This window comes from Malania oleifera, chromosome 4, assembly GCF_029873635.1.
Source record: "Malania oleifera isolate guangnan ecotype guangnan chromosome 4, ASM2987363v1, whole genome shotgun sequence".
Lineage (NCBI taxonomy): Eukaryota > Viridiplantae > Streptophyta > Magnoliopsida > Santalales > Ximeniaceae > Malania > Malania oleifera.
In genome coordinates this window covers 46,880,381-46,899,781 of record NC_080420.1, presented here as the reverse complement: position 1 = coordinate 46,899,781, position 19,401 = coordinate 46,880,381, and the positions used below count along the sequence as shown (strand labels likewise).

General features: G+C 35.5%; 1 protein-coding gene across 1 annotated transcript in view; it reads right to left on the bottom strand.

The window, feature by feature from the left end:
• LOC131153786 (uncharacterized) overlaps positions 1–18,325 on the bottom strand; it is a 28,643-nt gene extending 10,318 nt beyond the window's left edge. The window contains exons 1-2 of the mRNA XM_058106245.1: positions 18,264–18,325; positions 17,502–17,582 (exon numbers count right to left, since the gene is read on the bottom strand). Of these exons, the coding sequence (XP_057962228.1) occupies positions 17,502–17,582; positions 18,264–18,325 (143 nt within the window). The remainder of the gene's footprint in view (positions 1–17,501; positions 17,583–18,263) is intronic.
• Positions 18,326–19,401: the final 1,076 nt, after the last annotated feature.

Here is a 19,401-nt window from a genome sequence, read left to right as displayed (position 1 = left end):
TGAATTTCCACATCATTGTTTTGCCTCCTTTTCAAACATGCCAAATTCATCAATAACCAAATTTGCATTTTGTAAATTTATTTCCTCATAAGTGTCCTCAAGAATGTGCCAAATTATCTTAGTCATTTCAATAGTAGATACTCTATCAAATTCACTACAGTCTAGGGCAAAAAATAACATGTTCATTGCCTTGGCTCTTATTGTGCATAAATGCCTTTTAATTTGATCCTGCATATCTAGGTTTAGGCTTTGTCACACCATTTTCCACCATGGTTGGATAAGTATACCCATATTGAAAAAATGTTTTGTATTTCAAAATCAAGAGTTTGAAGGTATGTACTCATCTTTTTTTTTCAATAAATAAAATCATTTCCATTAAAAAATAGAGGTGGTCTAATGGTGGAATGCCCCTTAACACTAACATTGATCACTACTGTTGCCCCTAGAGTCGAGTCTAGTTGGGGGGGGGGGGGTGAATAGATTCTTTTTGTGGATTTTTATTATTTTCTAAAAAAATAGAAAAATCTTGGTAAGATACAAATGGTTATATCATAGAATATACAATGTAAATCATGCATAAGATATAAATTTAAGAGAATAGGGAAGAAAAATTTGACAAACAATATTAACGTGGTTCAACCCCTTGCCTACGTCCACGCCTTGAGACACACTCAAGGATTCCAAAATCCACTATACGATCTCTTTCAAGGATGGACTAGCCTTTACACAGTAAGGGAATAGATCCCTTCACACTCACATAGAGCCTTCAAACAAGGTTCACCAGGAACTCTTAAACCTCGGTTCACTAAGAACCCTTTAAAACTTAAAGAAGTAAAGAAGATGTGATTGAAGTTGATGATGCTCCTTCTATGAGCTGATTACAACACAAAGAATTCCTCATCCCTAATCTCTAAAGTCATGAATCACACCCAAGTATATAGAGCAAAAGAGATTATGAGCACTAAATGATGAACTAAATGCAAAGTGCTTGTGATTAATATTTTACTAATTGTCAAAGTCAAGTATTAATTTCTAGAACCTTGTATTTAAAAGAAATTTGGACTTCTAGCCATTTTATGGCCATTGAGCTTAGAAAATAATTTAATACTTTGAAAACTAGCCATTTATAGCCTTTGGGTTTTGAATCCCCACACAAACCGTCGATGGAATTACAAAACTATGGACGATTTCTCCTCTCCTTAAATCGTGGACGGTTTCCCCCAAACTGTTGATGGTTTTCTCAAACCATGGACGATTTTGTCAGTGCCAAATTCCAACTTACTTTCTGCTTGAAAACGTCGATGCACCTGGGCCGAACCCCTAGGCACCTGGGAAACTGTAGACGGTTTTAGTCGAGGAGGTCGATTTAAAACTCACAGAAACTCATTTTTGCAAGCACCTAATGCCCTAGCCCTCAAATATTTGCATCAGGCCACTTCGTCCAATACCGTCCAAAATTGTGAATATCTCCTAGAAAAACATCATTCCAATGGCCCCCAAGACCAAACGAGGAGAAAGAAGCTCTTCCTAAAGAAAGGAAATGGAAGAGACTCCATCTCATGAACATTCAAGAAAGTCCTATGAGGAATGGTCAAGAAGATTTGTGTCAAAGGAAGCATTTGCACAATTCAGAAAGGATATCTCTAAGAGGAATATAGGAAGTAGCAAGATAGTACCGATTAAAAAAATGTGAGTGAAGTTGACCTCCTTGATTGATAGAAGACAAGAGTTTTCTGTAGTAAAAAAATTCCCCCATTTTGATATAATACTCGAGTACCTCGATGCAAAAAAAAAAAAAAAAACTTGCAATAAAATGGGTCTTAACACCTAACTATGATTTTTGATTGTTGGTTCAATTAGGTAGCTAAAAGGAGGAGGGGTGAACTGGGTAATTTTAAAAAATTGAGATTGATTAGGTATTTTCCTAGTGATGAGAGTTATTTCAAAGCTCAGCTAAGCGTTCAAGGTGCACGCTACAAACAAAATGGTTCTTAGTGATGAAAGTATTAGTGATGATTTCAATTTCGTCGCTAAAAGTGCAGTATTAGTGACGATTTTCAAGAACCATCACCAATAATAATTTCATCACTAAAACTGGTTTTCCAGCTCAAACTAGCGTGGGAAACCATTTTTTGTGCAGAAATTATCTCAGGAAAAATATTAGTGACGATTCTTGAGGTATTAGTGACGAATTAAATTCGTCACTAAAAGTCATTATTAGTTACAGTTGAGTAACCATCACTACTATTATTGTATTAATATATAAAAATAATTTATTTAACATTATTAGTGACGGTTTTGAAAATTTGTTACTAAAAATAAGGTATTAGTGATGGATTAGATTCGTCACTAATAGTATTTTTATTTTAAACATATAAAAATAATTTATTTAACACTATTAGTGATGCTTTGTGAAGATTCGTCACTAATAAAACGGTAGTAGTGACGGTTTTGATTCGTTACTGATAGTTATGGTGCAACCCCAAGGGGGGGGGGGTGAATTGGGTATTTAAAAAGTTGTTGCATAGGTCCACTGATTTTAACAACAATGAAATTTAGCCTTGGGTTAGTCTATGCAATCATCAAACACACATACACATGCAGTAAATGTAAATTGCGGAAATCTAAGGAACACGCACGATATGTTATCGAGGTTCAGCCAATAGTGCCTACGTCCCCGCCTTGGCCACACCAGCACAAGGATTACCACTATAATACTCACTTAAAAGGGTGGAGCGACACCTATACAAACCAGGTCAATTCAAGGGGTTGACCTCAACCGACACACCTTAACAGGGTGGCGCACCTAACTTTCCCAACCGGGTCTAAGCCAATCTAGGACTATTCTACAGGACTAGTCTCCCTCTTCAGGCCCGTGCCTAGAATACAACCAATGTGCATAAATTGTTTGTACATGTAAATGTGCTTCAACACAAGTAGATGAGTGCACCAATATAGCTCAGTCAATAATGCAAGCACGAATGATATGTAAATATGCTCAATGCTCTAATGTGTGCTAAACACTCAATCATGTATATATATATTTTCAGTTTATATCTAGAGTGTATATCTAAGTAAGATTTGAAACACACTATTTGAATATTACAAAATTAGATCAGAGTTTTAAACATGCTAAGCAAGATAAATCAAATAAACTCAATAGGATATTTCAATGTATAAAGCACAATAGAGTTGTTTGAAAGACTAGCTTTTTATAAAAGATTTTCGCACACAAAAACTGGGTTTAGGTAAATTGCAACAATAATGCAAGAACCAAAAACCTCAAAGTCTTCCCACACAAGATTTATCAAATGAAATCCATGGAAGAACTTTAATGCTAAACTCTCAAAGAAAATCAATCAAGCAAATAATCCAAGTGAGAGTTCTAGCAAAGTAGGTTAAGCACAATAGCCTTGAAATACTCACAATGTTTAGAGAAATCACAAATGAGAAATATGTGAGTGCCTGAAAGAATATTTGGCTAATATAGGGTTTTTAGGGTTTTGAGAGTTGAGAGAATTTTTGCTGTAATCAAGTTTGCTAATCCTTTCTAATTAAGACAAATGAACTGGTATATATAGGCTAGGAGGATTTTTTGACTGTTAGGGACATAATGGGTATTATTAGAATTGTCTAAAAGACCATTAAAAAAATTAACCCATTTTATCCCATTTAAAAATCAGTAAAAATTATTTTAACCCGCGAGGTTTGGGTGCCCGAACAGACAGTCAAAAAATCAATTTTAAGAGGTTCGGGTGCTTAAGTTGAGGTTCAGTTAGCTGAAACAACGTTAGTGGCCAAATGTCCGAGATTCAGGTGCCCGAAGCAAAGTTCGGTTAACCGAACTAGGTAGTTCGGTCGCCCGAGCCTCTATTTGAACGTAAACAGATGGTCGCCCGAGTAGTAGAAAAGTGCTCTGAAAAGCATTCGGGTGCCCGAGGAAGATACGTTCAAAAGAGGTTCGGTCGCCCGAAGCTAAGTCAATATGTTTACTTGGCTCGGTCGCCCGAGCCGCTTTACACAACATAGGTTCGGTCATCCGAACCCTCTTAACCTATTTAGTTTAAGTCCATGTTTTAGCCAGTTGTAATTCCCCTGATATGAAGATGATAATGGGGACCTTTGTGCATTTGTTTAGAGACCTAGGGTCTGTGTAGGCACGTAAAGTCCAACTATGGTCGTTTTGAGCATACCTACCTACCATGCATGATGCAAATTATTACAAGCCATACACGTGCACAGTCCATAATAAATTACATCCCAGAATGAAGAAATAATCAAATGAATACAAAATACAACACATATATCTTCATTCTTCGCACGAACACCTCACGCCATCATGATATGACTTTCTGTCCTAAGCGCGCATAAGGTGAAGCTGCATGCAATTCTCAGTACAAATATTAGTGTCAAGAGTATTTGTCATAATCAAAACTGGGTGTGACCAATAAGGTCAACAATCTCCCCCTTTTTGATGATGACAAATACCTTATGCAAAAGTGGGTTCAGCTAACAAAGGCTCCCCCTGACTTTATGCATAAAGATAATTAAAGTAAAAGGTAATAAGAGATGTAAGCATAATTAAGAACAATATTACCGACTTTTGCCTCTTCTCCCCCTTTTGGCAACAACAAAAAGGGTTAAATAATAAAGTGCAAAGGCAAAGAATATCAATTAGATACAAGAAGTATATTGGGAAGATTAAAGATTTCAGCAGCATGCCGTTTGAAAGTAGACCATTCCCAATCATAATTCTGTACCTAAGTGACCTGTTTGGAGTTATAGTGAATAGTATTTAGCATATTTCAATCAATTAACCCAAACAAAATATGCATTTGAGGAAGTATAAGTAGCATGCAGCACGTCAACAATCTTAATGTTCTATACTCTCCCCAATGGATGATTATGCAAGGATGAAGATTAATCTTTCATTTGGTTTTCACTCATCCTTTAAAAAATAATTTTAAAGTTTATTTTATCATAATCATCTTTGGTTTCCAAAACAAACATGTATGCCCTTATGTGTGAGTCTGATACCAATCGTTATAACTACGTGGTAGAGAAGATGCTAATTGTTAAAACAATACCACTAGTTATAAGGACATATTGTTAGTTTTGAAATGACCATGATATCAAATATAAATTTACTAAGATTTGCACATTGATACCAGTTGATATTATATTTTCCAAAAGATATAGCTGTGAATGCAGGATATATATATATATATATATATATATATATATTTATTTATTTTCTTAGAGCCTAATGATTTTGAAATAAAGGACTCCCCCTAAGAATATGTATTTTCTTTATTAATCAACTTGAGCAAAAACCACAAATTTTCTTAGAAACGCACTCAAGTTTTAAGAAATTTGGCATTAAGAAAATGATATTAAATTAAGTGCCAACATTTTGTCTAAAGATGTAAACAATCCATAAGAATTTGCTAGTATTTAAAATAAATGCACACCAGCCCTAAGGAGTTTAATCAAACAACGTAAATGAGACAAGCGCAAGACTTTAGATTTTAAGTATAGATCACATTTGCACACAACAAAGCACATCATCTCTACCATTTTGGGGCAAATGTCTACAGAAAATTCGGCAGCATGCCGGCTGTAAACAGGACATTTCCCAAAATTAACCTGTAGAAAATAGGTTCTCAAACAGCCAGTATTTCAAGAGTAAGGCATGCGAGAACCTATAGTCTACCAGCAGGCAATTCTCAACCACTGCATCCGCTATGCAGGAGACATTCTATACTAAGCATGTATTTTGACAGAATAATCATTTAAATACAATCACATGCAAACCAAAGTACTGCATATATATATCATAATCAAATAGCAGTCACCATATCATAGTATCTGTGTATGGTGAAAGTGAAAGTCAAATAGGAACAGACAAATAAGCTATTTAAAGTGTAGGTACAGACCCAATAAAAGAAATGTATCTGAATAACAAAGATGATAAAATACGAAGCTGTAGAATGACGAACTAGATCCTCATGAAGCACTCCTAAGTCTCTCCATCATCATGATCATCATCTCCCTCATCCCCACTCAGCTCCATCTGGTCGTGCTCATCAATATCCTCATCATTCATCTCAAGCAGTCGCTCACCAAGGATGTGGAAGTTACCCCGCACCTCGGACTAGAAATCAGTGAACTCGCTGTAAAAGGAGTCAAGTCTAGCCTGAGAAGAAGATGCTTGCTCAGTCATGGAGACTCGGAACTCCTGAAATGAGGTGGAGAGATCAGTAATGGCTACCATGATCTCGGCGGTAGATGGTACATGGGGTAGCTCCTGTGGGACCTCCTGAGCTCCCAGCTCTCTCTTATGTGCAGTAGGCAACCACATGTTGCCAGTCAGCTCGTATCCCATCAACTTTAAGGTGGTCGAATTGAAAACATCAGATGGTCGTACTTTCTTGATGGTGGCAAGTGGTGACCTATTTAGTCTCTCCCTAACGAATATCCTAGATAAAATCCCATTGTAGGGTAAAATGATCCTCTTTCCCACGGTTTTGACAAACATCCACCGTAGGATCAATCTAGGCAGGTCTAGCTTCTTCCTAGTGAAGAGACACCACATAACAAAGTAGTCCAAGTAGGACACATGGTCCTTTGATCCTGACTTGGGCAAAATGTTATAGGAGATCAGGTGGTGTACCACCTTTGCCTCTAAAGTCAAGGGTCTGTAGCTGGGGGTATGAGTCAAATCAGCTACAGGATGTGCCATTACCAAGTTAATGAAAGTACTCACAATGAAGTCCTGGTCGGCTTGTGGAAAAAAAAATTTATTTTTTGTTTTAAAATATTTAAATAATTATAAAAGGGGCAGAGATGATGACAACATGATCCTCTGGTTTCTGAAATATCTGAGATTTTCTATTGATGTGATCTTAAATATCGTATCATCTTATAATAATGAACGCATACTTTTAAGAGAAAATTATGTAATAACCTTGAAGATATGAGAAAAAGAAGAAGAAGATAAAATTAGATGTAGGCTTTCTCTTGGCAAGCAAGGTAGATTGTTTATAAAGTATTAGTGCTAGATACATGCATTAAAAATGGAAGAGAAAGACTAGGGTAGGTTGATGTAAGGTACTTAGAGGTAGATCCCAAAATGATAATAAAATAAAATTTAAAGACGAAGTGATAAAAGAAGGTAATTGTATAATATGAGATAAAGTAGACACTTACAATAGTTAGAATATGATGTTACTTCTACAAAAGGTATAATAAAAGAAATTTAGTTTGTGTTTGATAATTAAGAATTAACTATAGGAATCAGACTCAAAATGGTTGATTCCTATTCCTAATGTTTATTTTTCGATCATTTATTTCGATTCTCATTTTATGCAAGACTGTGATTTCCCCTTTTGCTTGCATTTTGATTCCTGACTTTTACTTTGGAATCAAATTCTAATTTCTAAAAACAAACTTTTATTATAATATCCTAATTTTATAGTGTAATATATATTACATAAAATTAACGTGATCTTTGATAATATCTAAGCGACCTATGCATGATCAGTTAAAACTTAGAGACATTCTAACTTGTTGCATGTATGTTATTATGTTATATGATTTGTTGATTGAACAACTCTCCGAATGCATAATTGTGTTGAATGCCAACTACATGGCTGATGCAGTATATTGTGAATTGCATGCTGGTAGTGAATTTAGGTTGTTGCATGATTGAAATTATTTCCTTGCCGAACACAATATACTGTTTTAGGTACTGATTTTTATGGGAAAATGTCAAATTTATAGACTGCATACTGCTGAAATTTCGTTAAATATTTCCCAAAATAAAACCTTGTTCAAAGATATGTATGCATGATCAGTTAAAACTTAAAGTCATTCAAACTCGTGCCTCTCATGTGTTCAAATTCGTAAGAAAAGAGGCATAGTAGGGATATCATTGAAAATCTAGAACGTTTGGCTAAGAACAACAATGTATAAAAGACCAGTGCAAGGCCAAGGACTAAATGCCATAAGAAGTAAATTGCCAAATTAATTACTGTTATTTCATGTGTTCATTGAAGTTTAGACCCATTCAAGAATGGTTACTATATATTCATGCCTAATCGTACATGTGAGACAAATCAATTGTTAAAATTCAATTGATTATTAGTCATTTGTTTTATTTACGATTAATGATGTTTGTATTTCAACCATTCTTGAATTATCCAATGTGGACAGTTCATGAAGTTGTATTTACATTGTTTTCATCGTTCTCGCTTTTTCGATTGTCATTATATATTTTGCGCGTGTCTCTACATGTGTTCTCTGGGTGCATAGTGGGGTGTCATGGAAATTTGTTAGTGATGCAAAACTAGCAACATGTTCACTTCCCCCATATCGTGTACTTGGAGAGCCATGAGTAGCTGCTGCCGAAATTTATAATGACAACAACGAAGGAATTTGAGCAATTGATTGCAATGTAAATGCAACATTTCTGAATGGGATAGGATCGGTACACTTTAGACAGAAGGTGGTTGATTTTAGGATTCATGATGCAAGTGTTATAAACATTTTGAAAATATAATCAACACCATTCACTTGAACATGTTATAGGGTACTTAATGAAGATGGATAAGAGTTGGATGAAGGCTTCGGGTAGGTTTTTTCCAAAATACGTAAAAGGAGTACATGATTTCATAGATTTTGAGCGTCCTCGTGCAGACAAAGCTAGTAGAATAAGGTGTCCTTGCAATAAATTCAAAAACTTAACATTCAAACACAATGATTTGGTTCTTGCACATTTATTAGACTTTGGAATGGAGAAAATATACAACAACATAGGTGTTCCATGGTGAAGATTACGGAGTTCAGAGTGATGATAATGATGAGGAAGATTAGGGGGCAAATATAGTAGGTGGTGATACATGTTTGGAAGGGTTAATCAAAATGTTAGGCGACTTGAAAAGGGGGATTGTAGTGGACATGGACGATGTCAATGTGTCGCATACTGGTGATGAATCTACTTCAAAATGTACCATACCTTGCGATCCTAGTATGTTAAATCGATTTAGTAAACCATTTTCTAATCTCGTGAGGGATGCACGGGTGCCCCTATATCCAAACTGTACAAAGTTCTCAAAATTAGAGTTCTTGATAAAGTTGCTTCATGTAAGGACAACGCATAGATTATCTCAGTGCGCATTCAACATGCATTTAAGCCTCATTGTCTTTTTATGAGGTGAAGACATACATGGGTGAATTGGGTCTCAGTTACACTCCAATACATGTGTGTAGGTATGATTGTGTACTCTTTTATGGTGAACATGAAAATGAGAATGAGTGCCCAGAATGTGGTGAACCGAGGTATAAAATGAATTAGAAGAAGGGTAAAAAGATCCCCCAAAAAGTTTTGCGATATTGTCCATTAATCATGTGACTGCAACGATTGTATATGTGAAAAAAGACTGCTGCAGATTTGAGATGGCATCAAGGGAAACGTCTTCAAGATTGAAAAACCCTTGGCCATCTAGCAAACTCCAAAGCTTGGGCCAAGTTTGATAAAATGCATTCATGGTTTGCTATTGATCCTCGCAACATTAGACTTGACCTTGCTTCAGATGGGTTCAATCCTTTTAGTAACATGAACAACCCATATAGCATGTGGCCAGTTATGATGATGTCATACAATATGTTGCCATGGCTATGTATGAATCAACCCTTCATTTATATGTTTTTGCTTATTCCTAGACCGAGAGCACTTGGTAATGATATTGATGTATACCTGCATCCATTAATTTACGAGTTGAAAGAACTATGGGAAAAAGGAGTGGAGACATTCAATGTGGAAACGGGGACAACATTTTAGATGCATGCTGCATTGTTGTGGATAATTGATGATTTACCCGCTTACGGCTACCTATCGGGTTGGGGACAAAAGGTTACTTAGCATGCCCAGTGTGTAATAAGGATGCTAGCTGGGTCCTTATCCTTGAAGATTGGACGCAAGTTATGCTTTATATGTTATGGTCATTTTTTACGACCTGGACATCCTTGGAGAACTCGTGGTATCAGAAGCTTTGATGAAAAACCTGAACGAAGGCAGCCGAACTGAGCAAGTGGGGAAGAGATATTAAACCAACTCAGGTTGATCAGAGATGTGAAATTTGGGAAACCACCGAGCAGTAGAAAAAGGAAATGTGCTGTGTGGGAGTTGAATTTGACAAAGAGAAGCATCTTCTTCGAGTTGCTATATTGGAAAGATCTTCCACTACGCCACAACTTGGATTTCATGCACACTGAGAAGAACATTTGTGAGAATGTCATATATACATTGCTAGATATAAATTGGAAGACAAAGGATACCACAAATGCTCGCTGGGATATGGAAGATATGGAAATACAGCCCCAGTTGCATCTGAATCATGATGGAGACAAACTTCTCAAGCCATTATCCTGTTACACATTTTTGAAGGATAAAAAGAATAAATTCTTTGAATGGTTGAAATCAGTGAAGTTCCCTAATGGCTATGCATCGAACATAGCTCGATGCATAAGCACGAAGGAAGGGAAGATGCTAGGAATGAAAAGTCATGACTGTCACGTCCTCCTACAACGAGACACTTGACTAAAGATGTTCGCCTAGTGCTAATTGAGCTGGGGATCTTCTTCTGACAGTTATGCTCCAAAAAATTGAGCATAAAAGTACTTGCACGGTTAAAGGAGGACATTGTGATCATACTATGTAAGCTGGAGAAAATATTACGCTAGCTTTCTTTGATGTGATGGTCCACCTAGCCATCCATTTACCAAGGGAGGCATTAATTGGAGGATCGGTGCAATATCAGTGGATGTATCGTATTAAGAGGTAAATTATAAAGTCCTTCTACAATGTTCACATGATTTCCTCATTTTCTTTCTACATAGAAGTCACTAATGTTATGTAAAATGCATAGATTCTTGTCCACTTTAAAGGAGTATGTGCGCAATAAGGTATGATCAAAAGGTTCAATCATTGAGACATACATTGACAGTGAACGTCTTGCATTTTGCTCAATGTATCTACATGATATTGAGACAAGGTTCACTTGTGAGAAGCGAAATGCAAACGTTCATACTATTAATGCCAAAGATGAAGAACCGAGGAACTCTATATTTCGAGGAAATGTTCGGCCGTTCGGTGCACGGGTTTATGATTTCATTGATATGGATGACCTACGAAAGACGCATTTTAACGTCCTCAATAATTGTGATGAAATTGTTCCATATATTGAGTACGTATTTCAAACTCCTTACTTTGCATTGTATTTATGTATGCATATATATATATATATATACTCAGTTGACATTAACATGTAATATTCTTGCATATAGCGAACATAAAGCTGAACTTCTTGCCCAAAATGAAAGGAATGTTGATGAAAGACATATGTAGGAATTTGTCAATTGGTTTGGGAGCCATGTAAGTAAAAAATTTTATGTGATTTCTAAGAAATATACATTTTCAATATTGAAGGTTTACTTATCTAAAGTCATTTGTAATTAATAGATGAAATTCATGTATTATAATAAAGAACCAACGACAAGTAAAGATTTGTACACGTTGGCATGTGGCCTCGACCAACAAGTTAACTACTACATTGGTTGCATTGTCAACGAATTACGATTTCATATGAAGTCCCTTGAACTGCATAGAAGAACCCAAAATTGTGGGATTGCGGTGCTAGGCACAGAAGGAGATGAAGAAATTGACTACTTTGGTGTCTTAGTTGATATTCTAGAGCTTCACTATGGAGCTAACAGACTTGTCCAAAAGTTCAAGTGTACCTGGTGGGATATTAGTAATAAAAAGAGTGTGATAAACGCGGATGCCTACTTTACTAGTGTCAATATTGCCGAGAAAGGAGTCTTTTATCTTTACTATAATCCCAAGAGGGGGGGGGGTGAATTGGTATTTTCAAATTTTATCCTCTAGGTCAATCCCCTAATAGTAGTATTACACAAGCCTAGGGTCAATCTAGTACAGATAAGTAAATGAATATAAATATACAACGAAAATTAAACTGCACAAATAATTTATCTAAGCATGCACAACAAAGAAGTAAATAGAGATGACACCTAGAAATGTTATCAAGGTTTGGCAAACTGCCTACGTCCCCACCTTAACTAACAAACACAAGGATTACCCTTATAAGATCACTTAAAAGGTAAAGAGGCACCTAAACAACCAGGTCAATTAGCACATGGCTGACCCCAATCTTTACAAACAATTCTCACCGAGCTGGATTACTGCCCCCTCAGGCCACGCTTAGAATACAACAGATTTCACAATAAAATTTGCGTACAATCAATATGCTTCTCAACTAAGTAGATTATGTACCAATGTAATCAATACACTACGGAATGATATGATAAGATAAGCTCAGTGTAGCCTTTGTGTCTACTCTCAAAGATTTATGCAAATAATGCAATCAGCACGTGAGAGTGTAAGTGATAGGATCTTTGTGTCAAAATAATATTCTCAATCACAATGCAGCAACAAAGATCACAAGTATTCTTTAAATATCTCAATAAATGTTTTTCTCAAAATAAACCCCAAGAGATATTCAACAATGGTTTGTAAGAATTTATTTGATCTTTGTGTCAAGAGAATAATCTGATTCACAAGATATAGCAACATAGATCTTTAGTAGTCAAGCAAATATCTCAAAATGTATTTCTCGAAAATAAGCATAAGAGATATTTTGAAAATAATTTAAAGAATATTTTTAGCAACCAAAATCCAATGCGAGCTCCTTAAGTATTGCAATGACAATGCAAAACCCAAAAGCTCAATGAAGTATTCCTAAGGAAGACTTACGAACAAAGTCTCCTAGGGAAACTTTAAGCTTTGCTCTCCTATAAAATAATCTCAATCAACAAGAACAAGAGAGAGTTTAAGCCTAATGAGAAGAACACTCAAGTACACTTACAAAATGATTTTGGAAATAAAAGTGAGTAAGAATGAGTGTAGGAGGCTTAAAAATGAGAGTAGGAAATTTTGAGTTTGAGAGGATTTTTGCTAATTCAGATTGCTAATCATTGATTAATTTTTGCAAATGATGGGATATATATAGAATTCCCCAAAATTATAACCGTTCAGGACATATTAGTTATTTTAGAAAAAGTTTAACTGAGGTTAATAAATTTTAACCGTGTTTTAACCTCGGTAATTCTCACCAACCTGAGAGCATAGGCGACCGAACTTAAGGTTCGGTTGATCCAGTGGCTGGGTTTGTCAGGAGAAATTTGAATTAGAATGATGGTCGATCGGACTTGAAGGTTTCAAAGGCGATTTTTCAAATCCGCGTGGTTTGGTCGACTGGGTTAATTTGAACTAGGAGGTTCAGTCGACTAGGCAGTTGGAATTTCCCACGTGGGGGTTCGGTCGACCAAGGCATTGCTTGTTTACTTCTCGTCGGTCGATTGAGTGGTCAACTTGTTGACCCAGGAAGGTTCAGTCGACCAGGGCATGTGTATATACTTTTGGTTGATTGACTGAGAGGTTAACTTGTTAGCTTGGTGGGAGTTCGGTCGATCGAAGATCTCAATGTAACTGAGTTCAGTCGACTGAACATGCCAATTTCAGTATTTTAGGCCCTTTTCTCGTTGAAATATTGTTCCTATTGACATGATGATTAACTTAATTTTAATAGGGAACTCATTTATGCATGCATGGGGGACCTAAGGCCAGTCTATGTCTTTTTAAGCTTATCTATCCTACCATGCAGGTAAAACATTAATTATTATAGATCATTTTCCTTAATTACTATTACAGACCCAAATTGAATAATAATGAATTACAACATAAAATGATTCTTTAGGGTCTTCATGCTCTTCTTCATGTGCCATCAATTTGATTTTCTAATTATATACCAGCATATAAACTAGATAGCCATCAAATACTTGAGTATTTGTCATTATCAAAACCGGGTGTGACCTATGAGGTCAGCATTCTCCCCTTTTTGATGATGACAAATACACCGTGCAAAAAGTGGGTATAGCCTTGAAAGGCTCCTCCTGACAATATGCATACTGTAAAAAAATTTCAATGCTAATAATTTGTCAAGTACTAAGTACTACTACTACCCAATTTTTGCCTCTCATCTCAGTCTCTCCCTTTTGACAACAGCAAGAAGGGCTATGAATTAAATAGCCATAGGCATTGGGTATGATACATTAATACACAAGATAAGTTTGAGAAATTTTTTTAAAATTTTAGCAGCATGCCGTTTGAAAATAGAATATTTTCCCAATAATACGTGTATAAAAATGACCTGTTTTGAGTTTTAAGATTAACAGTTTATCCACAACTACTTAACTCAAACAGTTCTAGTATGATCAAGACGTAAAACATAAATATCGTCATCATCATGTAGTAGAAATGAGAATTATGCATTGCGAAACACAAATAAATTCATAAAGTATAAACCAATGAAAGATACAAATAATTATATCAATTGTTAGACTTAAGATTTGTTAGAAAGCTCCCCCTAAGTAGATGCACTCTATCAAATATCTAGGAAGCATCTCTACTATGCATGAGACCTAGTTCACGTCTAATTTGTATGAACCTATTTTCTGGAAGTGGTTTAGTGAAAATGTTAGCCCATTATTCATTTGTGCACACAAACTCAAGTGCCACATCACCTTTCTACACATGATCACGAAGGAAATGATGTCTAATCTCAATGTGTTTAGTTCATGAATGTGAGATAGGATTCTTAGAAATATTGATTGCACTAGTATTATCACATTTAATCAGTACCTATCATAGTGCAACCCAAAATTCATAAGTTGTTTCATATAAAGAGTTTGAGCACAACAACTTCCAGCCGCAATATATTCTGCTTCGGTTGTGGATAAGACAACTGAGTTTTGTTTCTTAGAGAACCAATAAACCAGAGATTGTCCAAATAGTGACAAATGCCACTAGTACTCTTCCTATCAACCTTATGACCAGCAAAGTCAACATCAACTAACAATCTCAAAAGTCATATGCTTAGGATACAATAATCCTAACTATATGGTTCCAACTAGATACCTAAGGATCTGTTTAACTACTAATAGATGAGATTCCTTAGGGGCAGCTTGAAACCTAGCACACATAAACACACTAAACATAATATCAGGCCTACTAGCTGTAAGATATAGAAGACTCCCAATCATGCCACGATACAATTTCACCTCAATAGGGATTCCTTGCTCATCTTTATCAAGTTTGATGGAAGAACTAATAGGAGTACCAAGAATTTTACTATCTTCCATATTAAATTTCTTTAGCAAATCCTTGACATATTTAGATTGGCATATGAAAGTTCCATATTTAGCTTGTTTAATTTGTAGCCCTAGAAAGAAACTAAGTTCACCCATCATGCTCCTTTCAAATTCACTTTGCATGCATTTGACAAACTCATTGCACAACTCATTATTAGTTGCTCCAAAAATGATATCATCAATATAAATTTGAACGATAAGCATATCATCAATTTTGGATTTGATGAAAAGAGTAGTGTTAATTTTGCCACGGGTAAACCCATTTTCTAGTAAAAAATCACTAAGCCTCTCACACAAAGCTCTAGGAGCTTGTTTCAATCCATACAAGGCTTTGGACAACCGATATATCTGATTTGGATATCTATTATTTTCAAAACTAGGTGGTTGTTCTACATACACTTCTTTATTAATATAGCCATTAAGAAAAGTGCTTTTAACATCTATTTAAAACAATTTAAAGTTTTTAAAAGTGGTATAAGCAAGTAGCATACGAATGGCTTTCATCCTAGCCATAGGAGCATAGGTTTCATCAAAATCAATCCCCTCCTTCTGATTATAACCTTGGGCAACTAGTCTAGCCTTATTTTTAGTTACTACCCCATTCTCATCTTTCTTATTTCTATATACCCATTTTGTTCCAAAAACTGTATGATCATTAGGCCTAGGAACTAGGATCCACACTTTGCTTCTTTCAAAATGATTAGAATCTTATTGTGTAGACACCACCCAAGACTCATCCTCTATTGCGTCTTTAATATTTTTAGGTTCTTCTTGGGGCACGAAAGCAGAATGACTCAGTAGGTTTTTCAAGGAAGATCATGTGGCTATAACATGGGAAGGTTCACCTATGATTTGATCTATAGGATGGTTTTTAATGAATTTCCAATCCCTGGGCAACTCTTGAATTTCATTCTCATTGTTATTATCTTCAGATGATTTATCATTAATTTCTAAATTCTGACTTGCATTGTTTTCAATAGATAACTTGTCTAAGCATTTTCCTATGTCAATGTCATCTTTGTCATTTTTCTTAGAAAATGGATTAGATTCATCAAATACAATATGAATAGATTCAATGACAGTTAAGATTCTTTTATTGAAAACTCTATATGCTTTACTATTAAAAGAATAACCTAGGAAAATGCCTTCATTAGATTTAGAATCAAATTTTCCTAGATGCTCATTATCTCTAAGTACAAAGCATTTACAACCAAAAACATGAAAATTGAAAATATTAGGTCTATGGTTGTTCCACAATTCATAAGAGGTTTTAGTTAGTGAAGGTCTAATCAACACCCGATTCATGACATAACATGCAGTATTTATGGCCTCGGCCCAAAAATATTTAGGTAGTTTATGCTCATTCAACATGGTCCTACTCATTTCTTGCAATGACCTATTCTTTCTTTCTACTACACCATTTTTTTTAGGGGTCTTAGTTGCAGAAAAGTTGTGTTATATACCCTCTAGGTCACAATAATATTCTATGCCTTCATTTTTAAATTTAGTGTCTCTATCACTTCTTATGTGAGTTATCTTATAGCCTTTTTTATTTTGAATTCTCTTGCAAAGCTTAGTAAACTGTTCACATGATTCATTTTTATGTGAGAGAAATAGCACCCATGTGAACCTAGAATAGTCATCAACAATGACAAAAGTATATGATTTTCCACAAAGACTTTGCATAGAATTAGGACCAAACAAATCCAAGTGAAGCATTTCAAGTGGTCTAGTGGTAGATATAAATTTATTTTTCTGAAAGCTGAATCTTGTTTGCTTACCCATTTGACATGCATCATAGATTTTATCTTTCACAAATGGTGTGTTAGGCAAGCCTTGATCTTTTCTTACCAGTTTTGACAACAAGTCCATGCTAGTGTGTCCTAAGTGCCTATGACATAACCAACTAGTTTTATTTATTGAAAAAAAAACAAGTTAGTTGTTGTGAAGCTAAATTTTCAAAAGTAGTAGTATATACATTTTCATGGCGATCTGCAGTGCAAAGAATTTTATGATCTGATTTACTTTCAACTATACATTTGTCATTTTCAAATGAGACCTCATATCCTTTATCACACAATTGACTAATGCTCAACAAATTATTCTTCAAGCCATCAACTAATAAAACATTATCAATAACTAGGGAAGGATCCTTACTGACCTTACCTACACTGATGATGCGTCCCTTTGCATTGTCCCCAAATGTCACGTACCCTCCATCCTTGGGAGCAATTGAAGCGAATTTTGCCTTGTTGCCGATCATGTGCCATGAGCTCTCACTATCCAGGTACCACCTGTCATTTGAAGAGGATGATCTTAAACATACCTAAAAGATAGACTAAGTAAGTGACGCTGGTCCCCAAATTATGTTGGGTCCACGGGGGTTAGTGACTGGATCACCCTTAACTACCCACACCTGTTGAATTTTCACATGTCTATTTCTAAGTGGGTAATCAAATTGAATATGACTGATTTGCTTGCATTTGAAATATTTCATTCTAAACTTAGGATCTTTAGGTGGTATTTGAGATTTTGATTCACGTGTGAACTGTTCCAAGTAAAGATTAGGTCATGTAACATTCTCAACGCCATTAAAACCAAGACCCTCTTTACTAAGAGAATTTCTTTGGGCTCTAAGTAGTTTTTCAAAATTGCGTTGGCCCTCGGTGAATTTAAAAACAATTTTGGAGCTATCCTCCAATTTTCTTTCAAGCTCATCAATTTTCAAATCATTTTATTTAAGAATCGAAGCATGAGAAGTTTTTGCCATTTCAAATAATTTTGACCAATTCTCGCATTTCTTTTTCAAAACATCATTCTCCTTGGGCATTTTATTCAATAGTTTGGATACACGAATATATTCAAATTGCAATTCTCTAAAAGTAGGCATGCTATCAGATTCACAATCATTAGAAGAGTAATATGAAGATAAATAGCAAGAAGACAATACCTCATCATCATGTGCCATCAAGTACAGATTAGCAACCTTTGAGTCACTGCGGTCTGAGTTTGATTCACTGGTCTGAGTCTGAGTCATTGTTACTTAGTTTATCCCATGAAGTACCCTCTTTCATTGCTTTCTTCTTTTTCCTAGCATCCTTTTTCAATAGTGGGCAATCCGGCTTGATATGCCCAACCTTATTGCAGTTATAGCATGTAGGAGAGTTTGACTTTTCCTTTCTTTTACTCGACTCTCCCTTATCAGATGCAGACTCCTTATATCTTTTGTATGACTTTCTATTCTTCCTGAAGAATCTGCTGAATTTTCTAGTTAACATGGCCATATCATCCTTAGAATCAGGTTCGCTGCATTCACTAGATGTATTAATGGATGTTTTCAATGCAGTCAACTTCTTCACCCTATTATGTTCATTAAGTCTCTCATTTATGGCTAGTTCATAGGCGATCAGTGAACCTATCAATTCACAAGAGGCAAGCCTCCAAGGACTTTCCTAATCATTTCATATGTAGGATAGGTATTACCTAATGAGTGCAGTGAGTTTATAATATGTGTGAATCTAGTGCACATACTCTGAATGGACTCAACAACATTCATCCTAAAAGCTTCATATTCACTAGTCAGCATATCTACCCTACTATCTTTCAAATCCCTAGTGCCTTCACAGGTGATTTCTAATTTATCCTTAATTTCTTTTGTAGTAGCATATGCCATTACTCTATTAAACTCATTCACATCAAGACCACAATACAAATTATTCATAGAAATGGCATTCAAACTAATAGTTTTCATATAATCATTATTATATTCTTCCTTAGTTTTAGGAACTCTAGTCTCACCCTTTGTTTTCATAGGAACATAATCTCCCTTAGAGACAATCCTTCACACCTTCTAATCTATATTTTGAAGGTAGATGCGCATCCTTTATTTTCAGAACATGTAATTAATACCACTGAAAATCGAAGGTCGTGTGGAAGAGGGTCCCTCCGAGAAAGGGGTCACGGTGCTATGAGCCATCTTAGATCATTTGCAAAATAACTATTGAGTCTATGCTATGTGGCTCTGATACCATTTGTTAGCTTTACCATAATCCCAAGAGAGGGGGTGAATTGGTATTTTCAAATTTTATCCACTAGGTCAATCCCCTAACATCA